Source organism: Panthera onca, chromosome C2 (genome assembly GCF_046562875.1).
Source record: "Panthera onca isolate mPanOnc1 chromosome C2, mPanOnc1 haplotype 2, whole genome shotgun sequence".
NCBI classification, from domain to species: domain Eukaryota; kingdom Metazoa; phylum Chordata; class Mammalia; order Carnivora; family Felidae; genus Panthera; species Panthera onca.
In genome coordinates this window covers 6,335,695-6,356,023 of record NC_138347.1, presented here as the reverse complement: position 1 = coordinate 6,356,023, position 20,329 = coordinate 6,335,695, and the positions used below count along the sequence as shown (strand labels likewise).

At 44.7% G+C, this 20,329-nt stretch overlaps 1 protein-coding gene and 1 long non-coding RNA gene across 2 annotated transcripts; one reads left to right on the top strand and one right to left on the bottom strand.

The window, feature by feature from the left end:
- Positions 1-546: 546 nt before the first annotated feature.
- Positions 547-7,469, bottom strand: HMGN1 (high mobility group nucleosome binding domain 1). Its single transcript, XM_060640484.3, has 6 exons — positions 7,339-7,469; positions 6,955-6,987; positions 6,839-6,868; positions 6,705-6,755; positions 3,215-3,343; positions 547-1,399 (listed from the first exon to the last, which is right to left on the bottom strand). Exons 1-6 carry the CDS (start codon positions 7,351-7,353, stop codon positions 1,352-1,354), a joined length of 306 nt encoding a protein of 101 aa, XP_060496467.1. The 5' UTR covers positions 7,354-7,469; the 3' UTR covers positions 547-1,351.
- Positions 7,470-8,649: 1,180 nt separating this feature from the next.
- LOC132683994 (uncharacterized) lies at positions 8,650-18,861 on the top strand. The gene is made up of 2 exons (XR_009612507.3): positions 8,650-10,109; positions 18,401-18,861. It is a non-coding gene; the product is annotated as an uncharacterized LOC132683994 (long non-coding RNA).
- The last annotated feature ends 1,468 nt before the right edge of the window (positions 18,862-20,329 follow it).

Here is a 20,329-nt window from a genome sequence, read left to right as displayed (position 1 = left end):
GAGCCCTTGGGGACTCCTGTTTCCAGCGCATTCTTGCCCCCCAGTATTCACTCCAGGGCAAAATAACATGTCAAGTGTTGAGAGGTTTAAACTGTTTCCAGGTCTCCCCTTGTTCAGTGGTAACCCTGACCTGGTGCTTTCTCTGGCCGTGTTTGCATTTGCCGATTCGGCGCAAGTCTCCAATACTACCTCTTGAAGACCATTTACACGGCAGAGCAGAAACACGATATATAGGAGAACAAATCTCAGAATAATATGCAAACACAAACCACAGTAGATGCAGTTCTAGCTTACTCAGTACTTACAAGCTCACTTCATATGAAGAACAAAGAGTTACGTTTAGTTTGCTTCAGAGGACGCTGGACCATTTGCTCACTATTAAATCAATTTAGGCCAAAGTACCTTCAAAGAACACTGTACATGTTCAAGTATTACAAAAAAAATTAAATACTCCACTTTCAAATTTTAAGAAAACTCTGCAAGAACAAATGTGGAAATTCTTGTAATAAAATATAAGCCAGAACTTAATTTATGTGCTTCAAGAAATTCTTTCATAATTGAGTTTTTATTTGTTGTTCTGAGGATCAGTACAGACAATTCAATTTGTACATAATTCGTAATGTACGTACCGAAAACCTAAAAAAACCATGTAGCTGTGGTTCTTTTCTCAAAGTTATTCCAGTGACCTTCCAGCTTAAAATTTGGAGGCAAATTTCCCTTAACAGTATATCAAGTACCGGTATCTTCAAATGTTGATATGCTGTTACACTGTTAAGTCCCATTAATTCACAATTTAATGTCATATACGCTACATACTCAAATTTTCAATCTCGCACAGCACATTAACAAAGTTACTAGGAAACTGGACTACCACGACCAAGATGTTACAGAATGCACAAAATTCTGACAGGGAGAGCCAAGATCAAGGAGTGGTTTTCTTTAGGAAACAATTCTACCAAACAACATGGGAATAGAAGTAATTTAAAATGTTCAAGACATATTAAATGCACAACTGACTCCAAATTGCCATTTAGTATGCTTGGTATTATAGGATATAAAAACTACCCCATCTATGGAATGTTAAGCTGACACCCAAGACGATCAAAGCCTCCCATATTCAATATCCCACTATTTTCTGGTTGTACCAAAAAATAAACAACCAGCAAATGATTTCACCTCTTAAAAAAAAGCATTTACACTTAAAAAATGGGATGAGGTGGGATTCCCTCCTTCTTAAAAATGTTTCTAGAGCTACTAAAAAACTTGCATTTACAAAATAGTTGATAAAAATATTCCTCTGGATTGTACAAGAAGGGAGACAGGGACCACTGGTAAGACATGGGATATGATACTAATCAGACTTGGCTTCTTTCTCTCCTGCTTCATCAGAGGCTGGACTCTGCAAATCAAAGAAAAAATAATGATCAAATATTTGATTTCTGGGTCACTGTTACGATCTCCAAGATCTTTAAAATTTAATGCAATGTAAGTTTTACTTCTATGTAATTACAGGTGACCCTCGTTATATGTAGATTCTGTATTTGTAAATTTGCCTCTTCACTAAAATTTGCAACCATAAAATCAATACTCATGGCACTTCAATAGACTTAAAACTTTCTTTGCAATGCCAAACATGCACATTCCCAGCTGGGATGGTTGTTTCAGTTCTAAACAGGTGCCTTTTTTGCAGTTTATTTGAAGTGCCATACATTTCACATTTCTTTTTCTGTGCTTCTTGATGTTGACTGGACTAATATAATACCATCTACTATGGCTAAATGCAAGAAGGTTGGGATGTGCCTTGTGGAAAAAATACGTATGCTGGATAGCATCATTTAGGCCTGAGTTCCAGTACCGTTTCTGTCGGCCCAGTTCAAAGCTGATGCATCAACAACACGTATTCAACAGAAACACACAGATTACGCATCAACTGTCTGATGGAAACGTGATCACAGTGCGGCTAAGAATCTAATGTTGTATTTCCTCCATGTGCAATTTTTCAGTATTCACACAACCTTCTAGAACACAACCACCATGAATATTAAGAATCAAGTGTAGTGTGATAACATGTACCGGATGGTCAAACTCTTCCCTAACAGCTAGATTAGTAATCTCAACATAACATCACCGGATATTTGATGTGTGGTCAGAACTACAAATTAAAAGTAAATTGTGGCAACAGATTTCACAAGTTAGAAACAAGTGGTTTGTTGTTTTAAGATTTGATCTATGAATGTTTTTAAAATACCATACACTATTTATCTTCCCAGGTTTAACCAGTAACATTAAAAAAATGCTTGGCTTAAGAAAAACTATTTACTGAAACCTGTAGCCTCTTTGTTTAAGAAAAGGCCTCTTCTCGTGGCTTAAAAACGTAACGATTAGGGATACCAAGTCTTTTTATTTGCTTGATCTAAGTTATTATTTAATCCTAAAACAAGTAGCCACTTTTAAGAAAAATGGACTTATCTGAAAGTGGGAAAAATGTCCCAAATGAGGAATGGGTTCAAAACATTTTTGAAGCAATATCCAAAATAAAAACATGATTTTTAACAGTTCCATAGATGGCAATTTCAAAAATAAGGGCCTAGGTTGTTTGTTTAAACAATATCCCAAAACATGAAAGAAAAAGGAGTGTTACACCATCTGGTATATTAAACCTTTGAAAAATTAACTCACGTCAGTAGTTATTATAACGAATCCTGCGTACAACATACGCTGTACTTGTGTGAACTTGTTACTGGTGAAATTCTGAGCACATTAAAAGTTCTTATTCACGCCTTTAAAAAAAAGCCATCTGGGGCGCCTGGGTGGCTCAGTCGGTTAAGCGGCCGACTTCGGCTCGGGTCATGATCTCACGGTCCATGAGTTCGAGCCCCGCGTCGGGCTCTGGGCTGACAGCTCAGAGCCTGGAGCCTGTTTCGGATTCTGTGTCTCCCTCTCTCTGACCCTCCCCTGTTCCTGCTCTGTCTCTCCCTGTCTCAAAAATAAATAAAACGTTAAAAATAAAAAAATAATTTAAAAAAGCCATCTACCTACTGATTTTAAATATCTAATAAAAGCCATCTGTCTATTCATTTGATGTTACTGTACAAACCTTTGTTAACATTGTAAGAAAAAGACAGTAATAAAGACGGTCTTATCTGCTACATAAAAATATACAACAGATTATCTATGGTTCAGAGTCAAATCAACAACACACGGCACTTCTGACCTCCTCGTTTTTAGTTTCTCCGTTTTCTGCAGGTAAGTCTTCTTTTGTTTCTTGGTTAGCCACTTCAGCCTGTTTTCCCTTTGCTCCCCTTTTCCCCTTTGTTTGCACTTTTTTGTCTGAAGATTTCTCCTAGGATACAGTAAGAGTATATTTTAAGTAAAAACTTGGCACGAACATTTTCTCGGTTGCTATAGGGCTAGTATCCCCACAAGAGTTGCAATGTCAACGCGATGTCACACATCAGCCTGAGATCCAGGACACATCTTTTACGGAAGACACTTTAAGGTCCATCCCCACTAGTCAGGCCAACATCGTTCGCTAAGAACTCTAACCGTGCTGGCATTATCGAGCCTCATTAGACTCCTGTTCTCTAAACCTAAAGCCTGAGCTACAATCCTCCTCTGCCTTCTCAATCACCCACTATTCTCTGAAGTTCCACATGAGCAAACAAAGGAGGAAATCTCTTTCCACTGTAACCCTACCCATCCCCAAACTTCTTTTAAGCCTGAATAATGATCAAATTGTCATATATCCACTGCCCTGACAAGATGTTCACCCTCACAGTAAGACCATTCACCTGAACACAGCACCATGCTGTGTGGTCAGGTTGACTATCCTGCTACAGCTAATCCCTTGATATTATATAATGAGTAGCTAAAAGGATCCATTTTGAGTTTATCGTTTTCATTCAGATGTTTGAAAAATCTGAAAAGCACAGGTATTAGTATGACGATAGAAGAGGTTCAAAAATGTAAACCACTTTTAAGCAATATTAAAGTGCTTCTGGATACCCTCCATCAACGGGGAAGGAGTTTAAATCTTGACATTTATTCCCTGTAAATGAAGAATGCGGCAACAGCTAAATGAAGTTAGGTCACCAGGGAGTTGTATAAAAGAGCCCTAACAGTACTGACCAATATTTGAATTAAACAGCCACAAAGACATGCAAACAGGTCAAACGATTTCAATGCTAAGGGGACGGCGGGGGGACCAGTATAATGTATTCTAAACCAATGATGGCATTCCATATATAAAGACGGCATGACAGCCACTAATAATACACGAATGAACTAGAATTTCTGAGGACTGCCCGGGTGGCTCAGTCAGTTAAGCAACCGACTTCAGCCCATGATCTCGTAGTTCGTGAGTTTGAGCCCCACACTGGGCTCTGTGCTGACAGTGCAGAGCCTGCTTGAGATTCTGCCTCTCCCTCTCTGTAAATAAACTTTAAAGACTAAGCTTCCTTGTTAGGTGTCAACACTCACATGAAGGAAAAAAATAAAATTAAAAAAAAAAACACCTATAAATTATAAATATAAACATTCAGGACAGCACCACTCATACTGGTACCATGAAGTATCACAATCACTTCTGTACTTACAAAACCATTCTCCTGTAATCTGATCTCTTTAGATTTCTCATTAATTTTGTAACCACTAGGGCACTAATGTAGAAACGTAAAAACCTTAAAAATGGAAACGAAACACACAACAATAACCTGGACTAAAACAACACCACTTTTAATTACCTATGGCAAGACAGATGAAACAAATCAATGTTTTCCTAACATACGTGTGTTTCAACCCTTAAAATAATTGAGAATTTTATACAAGTTATAAGTACATACACAGTGGCAAACATATACTTTGAAAACTGCGTCAGGGCACCTGGGTGCCTCAATTAGTTAAGCGTCCGACTTCCATTCCCTCGGGTCATGATCTAACAGTTCACAGGTTTTGAGCCCTACATCGGGCTCAGTGGGGACCGCTCGGAGCCTCCCGCTCTCTGCTCCTCCCCCGCTCACTCTCTCCTCTCTCTCAAAAATAAATAATATTTAATAAAAAAGTGTCTACACTGTAATTAATACATCAAAATATTCACCTTCCACTCCGGCTTTGAATTGGATTGCCTCTGAAAAATGTATTCTAGAAAGTAAAGTACAACCAAGCCCTCCAACCCCGCATTTTTCCTTTGGCAAAGGAAAATTTGTCAACTCAGTTGACAAATTTGTTCCTCAAGGAAGACTTCCTGTTGGCCTCTCATGGACAGAAAGAAAAAAAGTGATTACACCTGATGTCCCAAACCCAACTGAGGATAAAATGTGAGGATAACAGGAGGATAACTTTTTTCACCAAAAAAAATTTGTAGAGTAAATCAAAATATAGGACAAGAAACAGCAAAAAAAACCTAAGAGGGAAACAATCATACTACTTCAGCAAATTGGTTTATTGAAAGAACTCAAAAGCATCAAAGACGGGTAATAATAGTACATAGCTCATTCTATCATCATGCAACAAGATCCACTATTTTTCTTGGCCATTCACGGCAAGTTCCCAGGCTACTTTAACTTCTTATACAAAGATGCACTGCTTTATCCTCCAGTGTGAAAAATACTAAATTAACGTACCACGCTTACACCTTCTGCAAATACTTAAAAAAAAAAAAAATAGAACTTTCTACTGGAAAAGTTAAGATTTTTCTCAGTTCTGTGCAACGTTTAAATAAAGAAACGGAAAAAAAACCTTTGGCCTATGCAGTGCTAAGCTTCCATCTATGCTTTTAGAAAAGGGGCCTAACACCACAAACTCTCACTTAAGCTGCGGTGAACAGTAATCACACCATGAATTTCCCCTGAAGACCACAGGGCTTGGCAAAGGGCGGTTTCGAGGCTCCACCTCAAATCAAACTTATAACGATTTACATAGATTTTGTTTTCCCAACTTTTCAAACATATACTCAAGAACAATTTCATTCCAAAGACCTTCAACGTGAACAACGCCATCTCGAACCTACTCCAGGGAGACAACTATAATGTTGTTGAGGATTAACTCAAAAGTTTCTTCGGGGAAAAAGATGTAGGGTACCCCTCTGAACACAGCTGTTCCCCCTCCAAAACACCACAACAAACCCCTTACCCCTGCACACGGGATTCCCTGCACCTTGGCTTGAGAACTTTATACACCAAAACCTGCGTATCCCCTTTCTCCCGGTGGCGATCCTGGCTTTGATGTTACCGATCCTGGCTTTGATGTTACCGTCACAAAAGTACGCACAAGTATGCATCGAACGGGCAAACGCTGACCGTGACGTACAACGCAAAGACCAGACAGCAAAATTGTTAGTATTTTCACTCGTCTTGAGTCTTGAATTCTGCAGCACAATGAAGGTAATGCGTTACGCTCCCGTGAACCAGTAGGACCAGATCCATTATTGTTTACCCAGGCCAAGGGGTAAAAAAAAAAAAAAAAAAAAAAAAAAAAATTGGTCGCTGCAATTATAAAACTTAAATAGAAAACAGGAGACAATTTCCACTTTTCGGGCAAGTGTAACATCTGATTACTCTGAGACTTTCAAAGTCAAGATCTTAGTCACCAACAATGTCACAAGACCGCAGAGTCGCCGCTGATGACTTTTTGTTAAGAGAAAGTCACGCGTCGAGGGGCGCTGCAGCATTTCGAACACACCGCGGTCCCGTAAGTTTGAAACCTACCTTTCCCGCCGCCTTTTTTGGCTTCGCTTCCACTTTTGCAGGAGCAGGTTTCTGAAAGGCAAAGGTAGCACTGAGTGTCTTCACTGGGCACGACCCCACGGAAAAGACACGCTTACGGGGCTCGCTTTACTTACAGCTGACAACCTCGCCGACCTCCTCTTGGGCTTTAGGAACAAAAAGGAAAAGGAGCAAGGAGTGAGCGGGGCAGTGCGAATGGGCCCCACCCCCGGGCACAGGCGCGGGCTCTTACCTCCTCCTTCGCCGCCCCCTCGGCGGAGCTGACCTGCGGAAGGAAGCACACGGACCCGTGGGCGCAGCCCGCAAACAAAAGTGCCCGCGCGCCCTGCGCCCGCCCGCGAGAACAATGCCCGGCCGCGTGACGTCAGCGGCTTCCCGCCGCCGCGTTCGAATCTCCCACCCGGCTCTTCGGCCGCCGAACGTTCCAGAACATCGCGACCGGGCGGCCGCCGCCGCCGCCGCCGCGCGAGCGCGCGGCCCGCTCGCCCGCCCGCCCGCCGCGGGCGCCGGGCCGCCTGCCGGGCCCTGCGCCGCCGTGGGCGAGGCGGGACCTGAGCCTCGCGGGGCGCCGCGGCGGGCCGGGCGGCGGAGGGCGCGCGTGCGGGCCGCCGCTCACCTTCCTCTTGGGCATCGTGGCGGCGGGGCGGGCGCGTGCCGGGTGCCTGCGGGCCGCCGCGCGCCGAGAGCCTTCGCGAAGCTGGGCTGCCTGGCCGCTACCGCTCCTCCCGCCGCCGGAGCTGCTGCGACCCGCGGCGGGGGCGGTGGGAGAACCGGATGGAACCGGATTGGGAGCCCGCCCCCTCCTCCCCCCGCGTCCCCCCGGCCGCTGGCTCCCCCTCCCCGCCGGCCGGGCCGCCCCCCGCCCCCGCCCCCGCCCATTGGCTGTGAGGCCCACCGCGCCGCGGCCCGCGCCCGGAATAGGTGAGGCGGGCCGTCACTCGACCACTGCGCCCCGCCCCCGCTCCCGGCGCCCCCACCCCCGCCCGGCGTCTCGCGGGGCCCCAGACCCAGGCGAGGGGGGCGGGGCCCCAGAGGCCGCTCTCACCTCACGGTAGTTTGTTTGAAGCCGAGCCGCAAAGTGCGGTCTGCGCGCCGATTGGCGGAGCTCCGCCACGTGATCGCCGAGTGGCCCCACCCACAGCCTCCCTAGTTACCTGGGCTCCCCCGGCGCCCAGAGAGCCTCAGGGATTGAGTCCGTCCCTTCTAGGAGTATTGGGAATGGGGCATTTATAGTTAGTCTAATAAACTGGGAAGGGAGAGACGATGGATTCAAGTACGAGCCAATTCTCCCTTCTTGGTCGGCAAGAAGGGCTATCTGTGGGCCCCAGTTTCACAGGCCTTCGGGAAGCCGGCCTCAGTGCGCAGGCGCCGGAGGGGAGGTCGTGGGAAGGAACGCTGGCGCGCGGGCTCAGCTCCCCGTGCCACTGCGCAGGCGCGGGTCTTTGCGACGTCTCTGGGGCTCGCGGCCCCCGGAGGCCCGTCTCTGCTGCGCGGTTTTTCTAGATCAGCTCTTTCTGTGTCGCTTTCTTTAGATCATCTGTTCCTTGAGAGGCCGGGGTCTCCACGGTCCCCAGGACGTGCCCTCCCTCTCGCAGACTCCTGGGCCGGCCGATCCCTCCTTCCCTGAAGTGAAGCGGGAAGCACGCCCACCCTCTCCAGCCCGTTTTTAACCGGCTGCTCACCTAAGCACCTTTTTAAAGTGGAAAAAGGGCATCACGCTGGGAGGCTGAGCCGGGAACCCCGGAACCAGTGAGCTCACCTTTTACCCCATTTCTTTAATGAAGAAGAAAATTAGGTTTTTTAGAAAATTCTTTTAACGTTTATTTTTGAAAGAGAGGGGGGGGGGGAAGACAGAATCCGAAGCAGGCTCCAGGTTCTAAACTGTCAGCACGGAGACCAACGTGGGGCCGGAACTCGCCAACCGGGAGATAATGAGCTGAAGTCCGAGGCTTAGCCAACTTACGACCCAGGCGCCATAAAAATTACATTTAGAAGAAGGAATTGAGTGAGGTTACAAGTTTCTAATCAGAATTGTCAGCCGGAACTCTTGGAAAGAAGGAAATGTTGGAGGACTCTGCATCCAAAAGATAGGAAACAGATCAAATGTCCCTCATTTGAAGGGCCTGGCTAAACTATGGCCCCTCGCATGGTGTGATAGTGAACTACAACAAAGAATGAGCCAGCTCTTTATAGAGGAAGTGAATTTTGAAAACCACCAGTCAGACCATGTACCTCCTGATCTCAATAACTAGCGTCTTCCTTTCTCATTCAAGAAAGTCTGAGTCCTAGAGTGGCTTATAAAGTCCCCTGCAGTTTGGCCCAGTTCACTGATTTTCACAGATGTTCCTTCTGTTTCGTCTTCCTCTTCTCAAACAGGCTGGGCACCCTCTGCTTCAGGGCCTTGTCACCTGCTGTTCCCTCTGCCTGGAATGCCCTGCCTCAGACTAGTATGGCTCTCTTCTTTTGGGGCTTTGGGGCTTTGCACAGATTTCACCCTATCAATTAGGGCCTGTCCTGACCTTTCAGTTTGAAATTGCAACTCCCCATCTCTGTTCTCTGCCTTTTTTTTTCTACGTGGTGTCTATTGAATATGTAACTATATTGAATATAAAGCTATACATTCATTAGGCAACGCAGAAAGAATTCATGAGAAAATGGTGCCAGCAGTTGCCTCTGTGAAGAACAATTAGCAGCAGGGTGAGATTAAAATTTATCCTTTTCTCTTTTTTCCTCACTCCTATCTGCATTACAAAAAAAACAAAACAAAAAAAAACAACAAAACAAACATCAGCCCCTGAGTTTATGGCACAGACATGTACTGAGCACCTGTGCTGTGCCAGGCATTATGTTAGGCCTTGGGGTAGAGAGACAGCAGACAGGACATGTAGGGTAAAGACTCTGGGTAATAGTTTAGAGGAGAGAAGTCACCCAAATCATCCTGGCGAGGGAAAGGGGAAGCCGCAGGCCGGACAGCACAGTCCAGGGCATGTGGACTTACTAGAATGTGACGGTCCCCCAGGGCTTGCTAAGTGGCAGTGATGGACACATGGAGAATGGCCAATGACAATTAGAGAAAAGAGACAAAATACAAAGAAAGGGCAAACTGCAGGGGATCATTTGATGCCAAGCTGAGTTTGGCCATTATCCAAGGAGACGCTGAAAGGTCTTTCGAAGGGAATGACGGGCTGAGATCTGAACTTAACTTGTGAACTTTCTCCCATGAGAATTAAAGCTGCACGAAGCCAGAGGTGACGAACTGGTGGCCTACAGTTTGCTTTGGACCAGGTTTGTTTGTTTGTTTGTTTTGTTTTGTTTTTAATTGGCCCACATAAGAGCATGGAGGAACAAGAATTCGATAGGAAAACCATTTGGCAGTATCTCTTAAAGGTAAGCAAGCACTCCATGCCTCAGTAATTCCACTCCTAGAAATATGCCCAACAAAATTGCTTACATCCGTTCACCAGAAGACATGATGTAGAATATTCATAGCTGGCTTATTTTCATAGGCCCAGCTGGTAGCAACCAAAATGCCCATGAATTGGCACTGGAATGCCCATGAATTGCATGAATGGATGGAAGTCTTATCAGCAATGACAAAGAGCTACCTACAGTCACACACAACAACACAATAGGGGAATCTCACAAACACAGGTTGACAGATAGATGCGGCTCCAAAAGAATGCATACAGTGTGATTCCATTTACATAATGTCCAAAGGCAGGGAAATGAGTCTAGTCCATTAGGAGTCAGGAAACTAGTTCCTGTGTGCGGGTGGGGTGGCGAGCCAGTGGCTGGATGAGAAAGACTTTAGGGGGCTGGTCATGTTCTATTTCTTGGTCTGGATGTTGGTTTCTTGGTCTGGATGTTGTGTTCACTTTGTGTTAATTGAGCTGTGCTCTTAGTATATACATTTCTGGATACATAACAATAAAGTTTTAAAGATTTTTTTTTTTTAAGCAACATGTCAAAATCAGACGATTTCACATACAGATTCAGCTCTTTACCTTCCCCTGGCCTCCTTTGTGTGCAGTCCATGGGATGCGCTTGGCCTTGTATCTTATAAAGAGGCACTCTGTCCAGTTTGCCAGTGTCCCAGCCCTGCTGATTTTTCTCACCCATATTTTCTGGAGGAGGTCCCAATAATTCATTTTTGCTTTTCTTTCCCTTGCCTCCGGAGACGTGTTGAGTAAGAAGTTGCTGCGGCCAAGATCAAAGAGGCTTTTGCCTGCTTTCTCCTCAAGGATTCCGATGGCTTCCTGTCTTACATTTAGGTCTTTCATCCATTTTGAGTTTATTCTTTGTGTCTGGTGTAAGAAAATGGTCCAGGTTCATTCTTCTGCATGTCACTGTCCAGTTTTCCCAGCACCACTTGCTGAAGAGACTGTCTTTATTCCACTGGATAATCTTTCTTGCTTTGTCAGAGATTAGTTCGTTGACTATATATTTGTGGGTCCATTTCTGGGTTCCCTATTCTGTTCCATTGATCTGAGTGTCTGTTTTTGTGCCAGGACCATACTGTCTTGATCATTACAGCTTTGTAATACAGCTTGAAGTCCGTCTCGCCCGTATTTTCTGCCTGGCCTCTGAAGGTGTTTGTGATGCCTGTGAGTAAACGAGGGTAATTGCAGACACCACTTTTTGTATTTCCATTTATTTTTGAAAGAAATATTTATGTGGTTCAACATTCTAAGGGCTCAGATTTATTTCCAGAGAAGGCTCTGTTCTACTTCTGTGCTCCTAGGTATCTAGTTCTCCCAGGGAGAAACTAATGTTGCTGCTTGTGTGTCCTTCCAGAAATGTTTTGTGCATATACAAGCAAATGAATCTATACTTTTTGTCCCCCCACCCCTTGCTTTTCCATTCTGCTTGGCACCTTGCATTTTTCACTTAATGCAGTCTGTTTCCTATTAGCACATTTTTATTGCTGAATCATATCCTACTGTATGGATGTACCAAACATTTTTAAACCAATTCTCTGTTGACTTTCAAATAGTGCCAGTCTTTTGATCCTTCAAAGGATGCTGCAGTGTATAACCGTGTATGTCTGTGTGCTTTTCCTATAAAATTGGAAAGCTGGTCCCACTTGTTGCTAAACCTAAACACACACCCAACACAGGCACTAGAACCAAGCAGTGCTTGATCAAAAGTGGGAATGGGGCATCTGGGTGGCTCAGTCATCAAGCATCTGACTTCAGGTCATGATCTCACCATTGGTGAGTTCAAGTCCCACGTCGGGTGAGCTCGAGCCCCTCTTCGGGTGAACACAAGCCCCGCTTTGAGTAAAACACGAGTCCCCGGTGAGTCCCGCTTCTCTCTCTCTCTCCCTCTCCCTGTCTCTACCCCTTGCTCACTTGTGCACCCGCCCCCCCCCCCCCCCCCCGCAAAAAAAGTGGGAATCTATACTGGATGATCCAGAATGTTGGATAATCACATGAAAACACGAAATTTTAAAAATTCCTCAAGAACCCTCAGGATCTTTGTATACAAGTATCCTCTCCACTACTCCACCCGGGGGTCCACGTGCCCCACTTTGGAAAATCCTGGATTGATGCTGACTGGTGGATGGTGGGGTGGTGATTGAGGAGTTCTAGTAGGATGGACCTTGGTGTATCTGAAGAGGGGAAACGGGGTTAGAGAAGAAAGCAGCGGCCAGGAAGTGCAAGACAGAAGCAATGACGGGCTATAGTGGGGAACTGACGTCATTGGTCTGGACTCCAAGTAGAGGTGCGGTCAGGCTGAGAGGTCCCATGTCAAGTCAGGTTGTCGCAAGAAGGCACAGCAGGTGAGACGTTGTAAAGCAGTCGAGCCAATGAATGTTGGCTGTGGGGAAGACCAGTGGAAGGAAGGATCTGGGATATATTTTGGTGGGGGGGAACTGACAGGGCTCTTCCCTAAACTGGGTGCAAAGGAGACGAGACAGACTTTTGGCTATGAGTAATAGAAACCCGTATCAGCATAAGCAGTAAGGAAATGGAAGCTCCTCCACTGTAGAATGTTCTGGACTGGGGGATTCAGCAGCTTAATGTGTTATCACAGTCCCAGTTTTTCTCTCCCAGTTGTTGTGCCTCTTTCCAAATTGGCTTCATTCTCAGTTGAAAGGGGAATTCTGCACATCACATCCAAATTTATAACATCCAGAGAAAGAAGCCCCTTTCCCCCAGAATCCCTTACTCGATTGCCTTTACTTGCTGGCCAGAATTCGGTGACATGTGAGGGGAAATGGGCCACCCTTAGATTAAATCAGCTCCCCCCTCCCCCCCCGGAGTTGGGGGTAGAGCCAGGGGTGCAGGGAGTGGATACCTGAACAAAAGAAGTGTTCTGTCAGGAAGGACAAAGAGGGCAATGGGCTGAGAATCAGGTGCGTTTCTTAGGCTGTATGGATGGGGGGCAACCAGCCAGGTAGGGATGAAAGAAGAGGGGTGCAGGGGTGTGGAGAGGGTGTGGGGGGGGGGATTGTAAAGTGCCCACTACATTCACCACTAGGATGTCACCGATTGTCCTGATGGAGCAGGAGAGGTAGGGCAGAAACCAGACTGAAGTTAGAAAGTAGGGGAGGGGAGGAAATGAAACATCTCCAGCCCCCACTGTGTTGTGCTCTACCGTGCTGTGTCTCCAGAAGCCCAGTCTCTGGGCCAGTATGTCCGGGGAGTGAAGACATGATAAACTGGGGTAGGTGTGAGACAAGCCTGTGAGCAAGAGAAGGTTCCCAAGATGGTGGGAACACTGAATGCCTACTGTTCACCACTCTGTTGGATATCCACGCTGCTGCGGAAGGGGGAGGTGCAAGGGTGGCAGAAAAGAGCAAAAACCTAGGCCCCCATACGGAGCTTTTTTTTTTTTAATTTTTTTTTTTTTTTTTTTAACGTTTATTTATTTTGAGACAGAGAGAGACAGAGCACGAACGGGGGAGGGGCAGAGAGACAGGGAGACACAGAATCGGAAACAGGCTCTAGGCTCTGAGCCATCAGCCCAGAGCCCGACGCGGGTCTCGAACTCACGGACCGCGAGATCGTGACCTGAGCCGAAGTCGGACGCTCAACCGACTGAGCCACCCAGGCGCCCCCCCCATACGGAGCTTTTGATGATCACTGTGCTGAATGTGCCCGAAACGCCAGAACAGAGAGAGCCCTAAGATGACAGATAGTTGTAGAAGTCACCATGTAGTTATGTTTCTAGCCTGTTTGCAAACTTTATGGGTGCATGACTACATCATTGTTCTTAGATAATTGGAATTATTGTTATTACAAGGTTGCCTGTTTGACAGTTCATCATACTGATTGTTATTTTATTTCATTTCATTTCTTTTTATTTTATATTTCATGTCATTTCATTTCACTTTTATGGTATCTGGGCATGTGCCCTTTCTTATTCTTTTGTTGTTGTTATTTATATATTTATTATTTTTAAATTTTATTTAAATCCAGGTTAGTTAACATATAGCGTAATAATGGTTTCAGGAGCAGAAGTTAGTGATTCATCATTTACGTAAAACACCCAGTGCTCACCCCCACAAGTGCCCTCCTTAATGCCCATCATCCATTTAGCCCATCCTCCCACCCAACTTCCCCCCACTCCAGCAACCTTCAGTTTGTTCTCTGTATTTAAGAATCTCTTATGGTTTGCCTCTCCCTCTGTCTTTATCTTTTTACTTCCCTCCCCCTATGTTCATCTGTCGTGTTTCTCAAGTTCCATATATGAGTGAAATCATATTTATCTTTTTCTGATGTATTTTGCTTAGCATAATGCATTCTACTTCCAACCACTTTGTTGGAAATGGCAAAAATTTATTCTTTTTATTGCTGAGTAATATTCCATTGCGTGTATATATATATACATATATATATACACACATATATATACATATATGTGTGTATATATATATCTATACACACACATATATATATATATATACCACCTCTTCTTTATTCATGTGGGCTCTTACGATTGTTATTTTAGACAGAACAATAAGCCAGCTAGAAATTGGTCACGTTATTCTTTTCTGCTCACAAGTGAACCTTGCCTTTCTAAATATGGAAAGCAAGCGTCTTAGTCTGTTCTGGCTGCTTTAACAAAGTACCATAGACTAGATGACATGAACAACAGACATTTACTTCTCATAGTTGTGGAGGCTGGGAAGTCCAAGACCAAAGTGCTGGCTGTTTCGATGTGTGACGAAAACCTGCTTCCCTGCTTCCTGGTTCCTAGATGGCTGTCTTCCTGCTGTGTCCTCAACTTGGAAGGAAGGGGAAGGCAGCTCTCTGGGGTCTTTATAAGGGCACCGATCCCATTCACAAGGGCTCCGCCCCCATGACCTAGTCACCTCCCAAAGGCCCCACCTCCAAATACCATCCTAATGGGGATTAGGTTTCAACAATTGAATTCTGGGGGAGCACAGTTCAAGAACATTCCCTGCATCTCTCCCAGATCATTCAGCTTCTGTGGCTTCCAAAGAGAATCACCCCCTCAAATGGGCAGCCACTTCATACTCTTTGAGACTTGAGCAGAAATATTCTACTCCATTGTTAAGAGGCACTTGTTCAACCAGACTCTTGCTATCACACGAAAGGGTTCAAGGTTTCCCTGGCTTGTGTGAACTCTAAAAGCAGAGGCAGCCGTATAGATGTGTTCAGCTGACATGGTTTGAGGGATGCCCATTCATAGCCTACAAGAGAAAGCTGTTTCCTTTGGTTAGATGTCGCCCCACATCTGTGGTTTGGAGTGTTGGCCAGAATAACAACTAAAAGAAGGAAAAAAAAGTTCTCTTAATGCTACTTTTACATTTTTCAAATACATTTGACTCTTGAGCAACATGGGTTTGAACTGTACAGGTCCACTTATACACAATTCTTTTTTCGATATATACAGTAAAGTACTGTAAATGTATTTTTCTCTTCTTTATGATTTTTTAAAAAAATTTTAATGTTTGTTATTTATTTTTGAGAGAGAGACACAGACAGAGCACAAGGGGGAGAGGGGCAGAGAGAGGGGGAGACCCAGAATCTGAAGCAAGCTCAAGGTTTTGAGCTGTCAACACAGAGCCCAACGCGAGGCTCAAACCCCAAGAACTGCGAGATCATGACCTGAGCTGAAGTCGGATGCTTAACCAACTGAGCCACTCAGGTGCCCCCCCCTTATGATTTTCTTAATAACATTTTCTTTTCTCTAGCTTCAGTATAAGATATATGTATATATATACAACATATATATACACAATATTATACATATAATATATATTAGTATATATTATATATGTATTATATAATACAAATTATACATAATACATAAAATATTATACATACAATATGTATTATATATACATATATGCATATGCATATGCATATACATATATACGTACAATATATGTATTATATATAATACATATAACGTACAAAATATGTGTTAGTTGGCTGTTTATGTTACTGGTAAGGCTTCTGCAGCAATAGGCTATTAGTAGTTAAATTTTGGGGGAGTCAAAAGTTATGCATGGATTTTCAGCTGCATCGGAGAAGTTGGCTTCCCTAACTCCTTTGTTGTTCAAAGGTCAACGTAATTTTTAAAAAGTTTTTTCTGAGTCCTTTCTCAGAAGCAATGTAACTGATGAAGATTTCACTTTGGTGTAATTTTTATTAAGGCAAAAAACAGGAGAGGGAACCTAATATGACATTTCATGTAGTCAAATAATATAAAATGTTATTCCCATCTGAATGTCTTCTCATTTTCCTTTGCATTCAGAGAAACCAGATACAACATTATTAGCAGAAATAGACGAGCCTGGCTTTTGACTCCACTTTTAATTTTCTGCAACGTTTCTATAAGTTTGAGATTATTTTAAAATAATTTTTTGAAAGCTAACGAAAAATTTATTTAGAGATACATTTCTTCTGGACATAGTCCAAAGCCTGTGAAAATTTGAGAATTAAATTTCTTACACTAATAAGATTACATTTTAAACTACTGAATTTTGCATATTCAGAAAGGTATACCATAACAAAGAGACCTAAAAACATTTAAAAGTTTATTTGGTTTTAGCGGTGTTTTTCTTTTTTTTTTTTAATTTTTTTTTAAACATTTTATTTATTTTTGAGACAGAGAGAGACAGAGCATGAACGGGGGAGGATCAGAGAGAGAGGGAGACACAGAATCGGAAGCAGGCTCCAGGCTCTGAGCCATCAGCCCAGAGCCCGACGCGGGGCTTGAACTCACGGACCGCGAGATCGTGACCTGAGCCTAAGTCGGACGCTTAACCGACTGAGCCACCCAGGTGCCCCTTAGCGGTGTTTTTCTTAAATTGAGGTAAAATTCACATAACATGTAACTATTTTATTTTACTTTAATTTTTTTAGATATTTGTGTATTTTGAGAGAGAGAGTGCACACGAGCTCCCAACGGGGGTGAGAGGGAGCACAGAGCCTGACGTGGGGTTCAGTCCCAACAACTGTGAGATCATGACCTGAGCCAAAACCAAGAGTCGGGCACTTAAACGGCTGAGCCACCCAGGTGCCCCGAAACTATTTTAAAATGTACGATGCAGTGGCATTAGTACATTCACCATATTGTTCAACTACTATCTAGCAATATTAAATGTGCTGCTTTTAAAGATAACTTCACATTTGCATTAAAACATTTTATGTTTTGTTTTTTTTTAAGAAGTTAAAAAACACAGCCGATGTTATAATAGAAAAAAATAGGACTGGGGCGCCTGGGTGGCTCAGTCGGTTGAACGTCCCACTTTGGCTTGTTTCATGCTCTCCCAGTCCGTGAGTTCAAGCCCCACCTTGGGCTCTGTGCTGGCAGCTCAGAGCCTAGAGCCTGCTTCGGATTCTGTCTGTCTGTCCGTCTGTCTGTCTCTCTCTCTCCCCCTCCCCCACTCACACTCTGTCTCTGTCTCTCTCTCAAAAAAATAAACATTAAAGACATAAAAAAAGAAAAGAAAAAAATAGGATAAAATAGGCTGAGAGGGAAAGGATTAGGACCTGAGGTCCCTGGGTGGGGAAAGACATATTTTGGACAAATGCTGGGAGTATCTGACCTCAGCAACCCCCCCGGGGCATAAAAGTTCCTCTTACGAATGGAACACATCCAGGGTGCCTGGGTGGCTCAGTCCGTTAAGCGTCCAGCTTCGACTCAGGTCATGATCTCACGGTTTGTGAGTTTGAGCCCCCTGTCGGGCTCTGTGCTGACAGCTCAGAGCCTGGAACCTGCTTTGGGCTCTGCGTCTCCCTCTCTCTGTGCCCCACTGCCACTGGTGCTCTGCCTCTCTCTGTCTCAAAAGTAAACAAACATTAAAAAAAAAAAATAAAAAAGAATGGAATAGACCCCACCTACTCCCCCTCGGTTTCCCTCAGGGATGTGACAAAAGACCTAAGCATGGCCATAGCCCACCTGTCATACAATGAAATTGAACCAATCAGGAATGGACCTCCCAGCGCCCAGAGCCGTTAGGCCAATAAGGGTGGGACCTGAGAGGGAACAGGGGGCAGGGGAGAGCCAACCAGAACCTTATAAAACAAGGAGAGAGCTTTCCTACTATTCTCCCTTCCTGACCTTACCTGCCAATAAACTTTTGCCCGCTGCTCGTTTTGTGTCCGCCTCTTCATTCTTCAAAGCGGTGAGACCAGGGATCCCAGGCATTGTGGTAAACGATCCTGCAACTATGTTACCTCCTTCTTTCTCCTTAGGTCCTCACGCACCGGGACACACGCACACTTGTGTGCACACACTCAAGACTGCTTGAAGATTCAGCTTTACTCAAGTGCAGTTTTCCAAGAGATTCTCCTACTTCATTCCTCCTTAGCTCTCTTGGACCCTAAAGCAGGCCGCCAACATACCAGACCCGTGCAGGCCTCTGGCAGCTGACGCTCACCGCGGGGCTGGGAAGTTTGTGCCTTCCAGGTCACTGCCTGTGCTTGGTTTGTGCCAGTCACGGACACAACCGATGCAGGCTTTACTTAATTCACCCAAATGTTGGTGGCCCAGGTGCCCCTAGTATGGTCTTTACAAGTAGGCAGAATAACACCCCACCCCCCACTTATCCACCTCTTAATATCCAGAACCTGTGACGATGCTACCTTATGTGGCAAAAGGGCTTTGTAGATGTGACTAAGTTAAAGATTTTCATTAAAAAAAAATTTTTTTTAAACATCTGTTCATTTTTGAGAGACAGAGCATGAGCGGAGGAGGGGCAGAGAGAGAAGGGGACAGGAATCCGAAGCAGGCTTCAGGCTCCGAGCTGTCAGCACAGAACCGCGAGATCGTGAGCTGAGCCAAAGTCGGACGCTTAACGGACTGAGTCCACCCAGGCGCCCCATTAAGTTAAAGATTTGTAAATGGGGAGGGAGATTATCCCAGTTTACCCGTCTGGATCGACTTCAGTCAAGAGGGCCAGAGGAGTGTCAGGGAGGATGTGACAATGGAAGCAGAGGTTGGAGTGGTGTGATTGTTGGCTTAACCTGAACCAGATAGAAACGGATTGATCCTGAGATGTGCTGGCGTTCGTGCTTTCTTTCCACTTGCTAGTAGAATGATTCAGCTTTCAGCGTTAGTGCTCTTTTTGCGAGCTGTCCAAATGAAGCCGTAGGAGAGATGTTAGTTGTTCAAACTGGGTTGTCTCTGAAGGCCAGGTACTGCCGGTGCTCTTCCACCATGACTGCACAGTCAAGGGCATCCTTCAGTTTTGTTTTGTTTGTTTTTTTTTTTTTTTTTTTTGGTCGAATTCTTGCCTTACCAGGAATTGACAATCCTCCTGGTTGGGGGATGTGGTAGTGTAGTGGGGTATTCTGGTAGGGGTGGGGAATAGCGATGCCTCCTGTTCTGCCTGAAAGGCAGTCACTGGGGAGGGAGGCAGGGGGGCAGGAGCTGCTATCACTTCAGGGGGGTTCTCCCTCCCAGTTCATCTAAGTCTCCAGTGAGTAGAGGAGCCAATAGGACCATCTAGTAGCTTTGGATGGTCCAACTGAAGGCAAAAGAGGTGAGGCGAGCTCCACCCTGTCTTTTGGTTTGGTCAGTTCAGCCTCACCTATGAGCCGAGATGCCATTCCACGGAAAGAGTTTACTTGACCGCTCTCGAGTCGCTTCACTTCACGTTTTTTTTTTTTTTATCATTATTATTATTTAAATGTTTATGTTTATTTTTGAGAGAGAGAGTGTGAGCAGGGAGGAGCAGAGAGAGAGGAGGACAGAGGATCTGAAGTGGGCTCTGTGCTGACAGCAGCAAGCCTGGTGTGGGGCTCCAACTCGTGAACTGTGAGATCGTGACCCGAGCCAGAGATGGACGCTCTACCGACTGGGCCACCCAGGTGCCCCAACTTCACGTTTTCTTGAAGCAGAAACGTGTAGTGACGAGAGAAAAACCCTCTGGAGGCCTGATACACGAAGGATGCCATTTTAGATTTCTTTCTAAGTCAATGTGATTATACATAAATCAAACCCAGAGCCTGATTTGTGGTTCCACCACCCATGTGCTGTGCACCTGCTCTGTGAATGGGCAGCCTAAAGGAAAACCATCTTGTCCCCGAGATATCAATCATACTACTCCCTGCATTCCTTGGTCACAAAACTTGTGATTCCTGCCTATATGCTAATCTATAATTTTTGGAGTTTTTACAAGA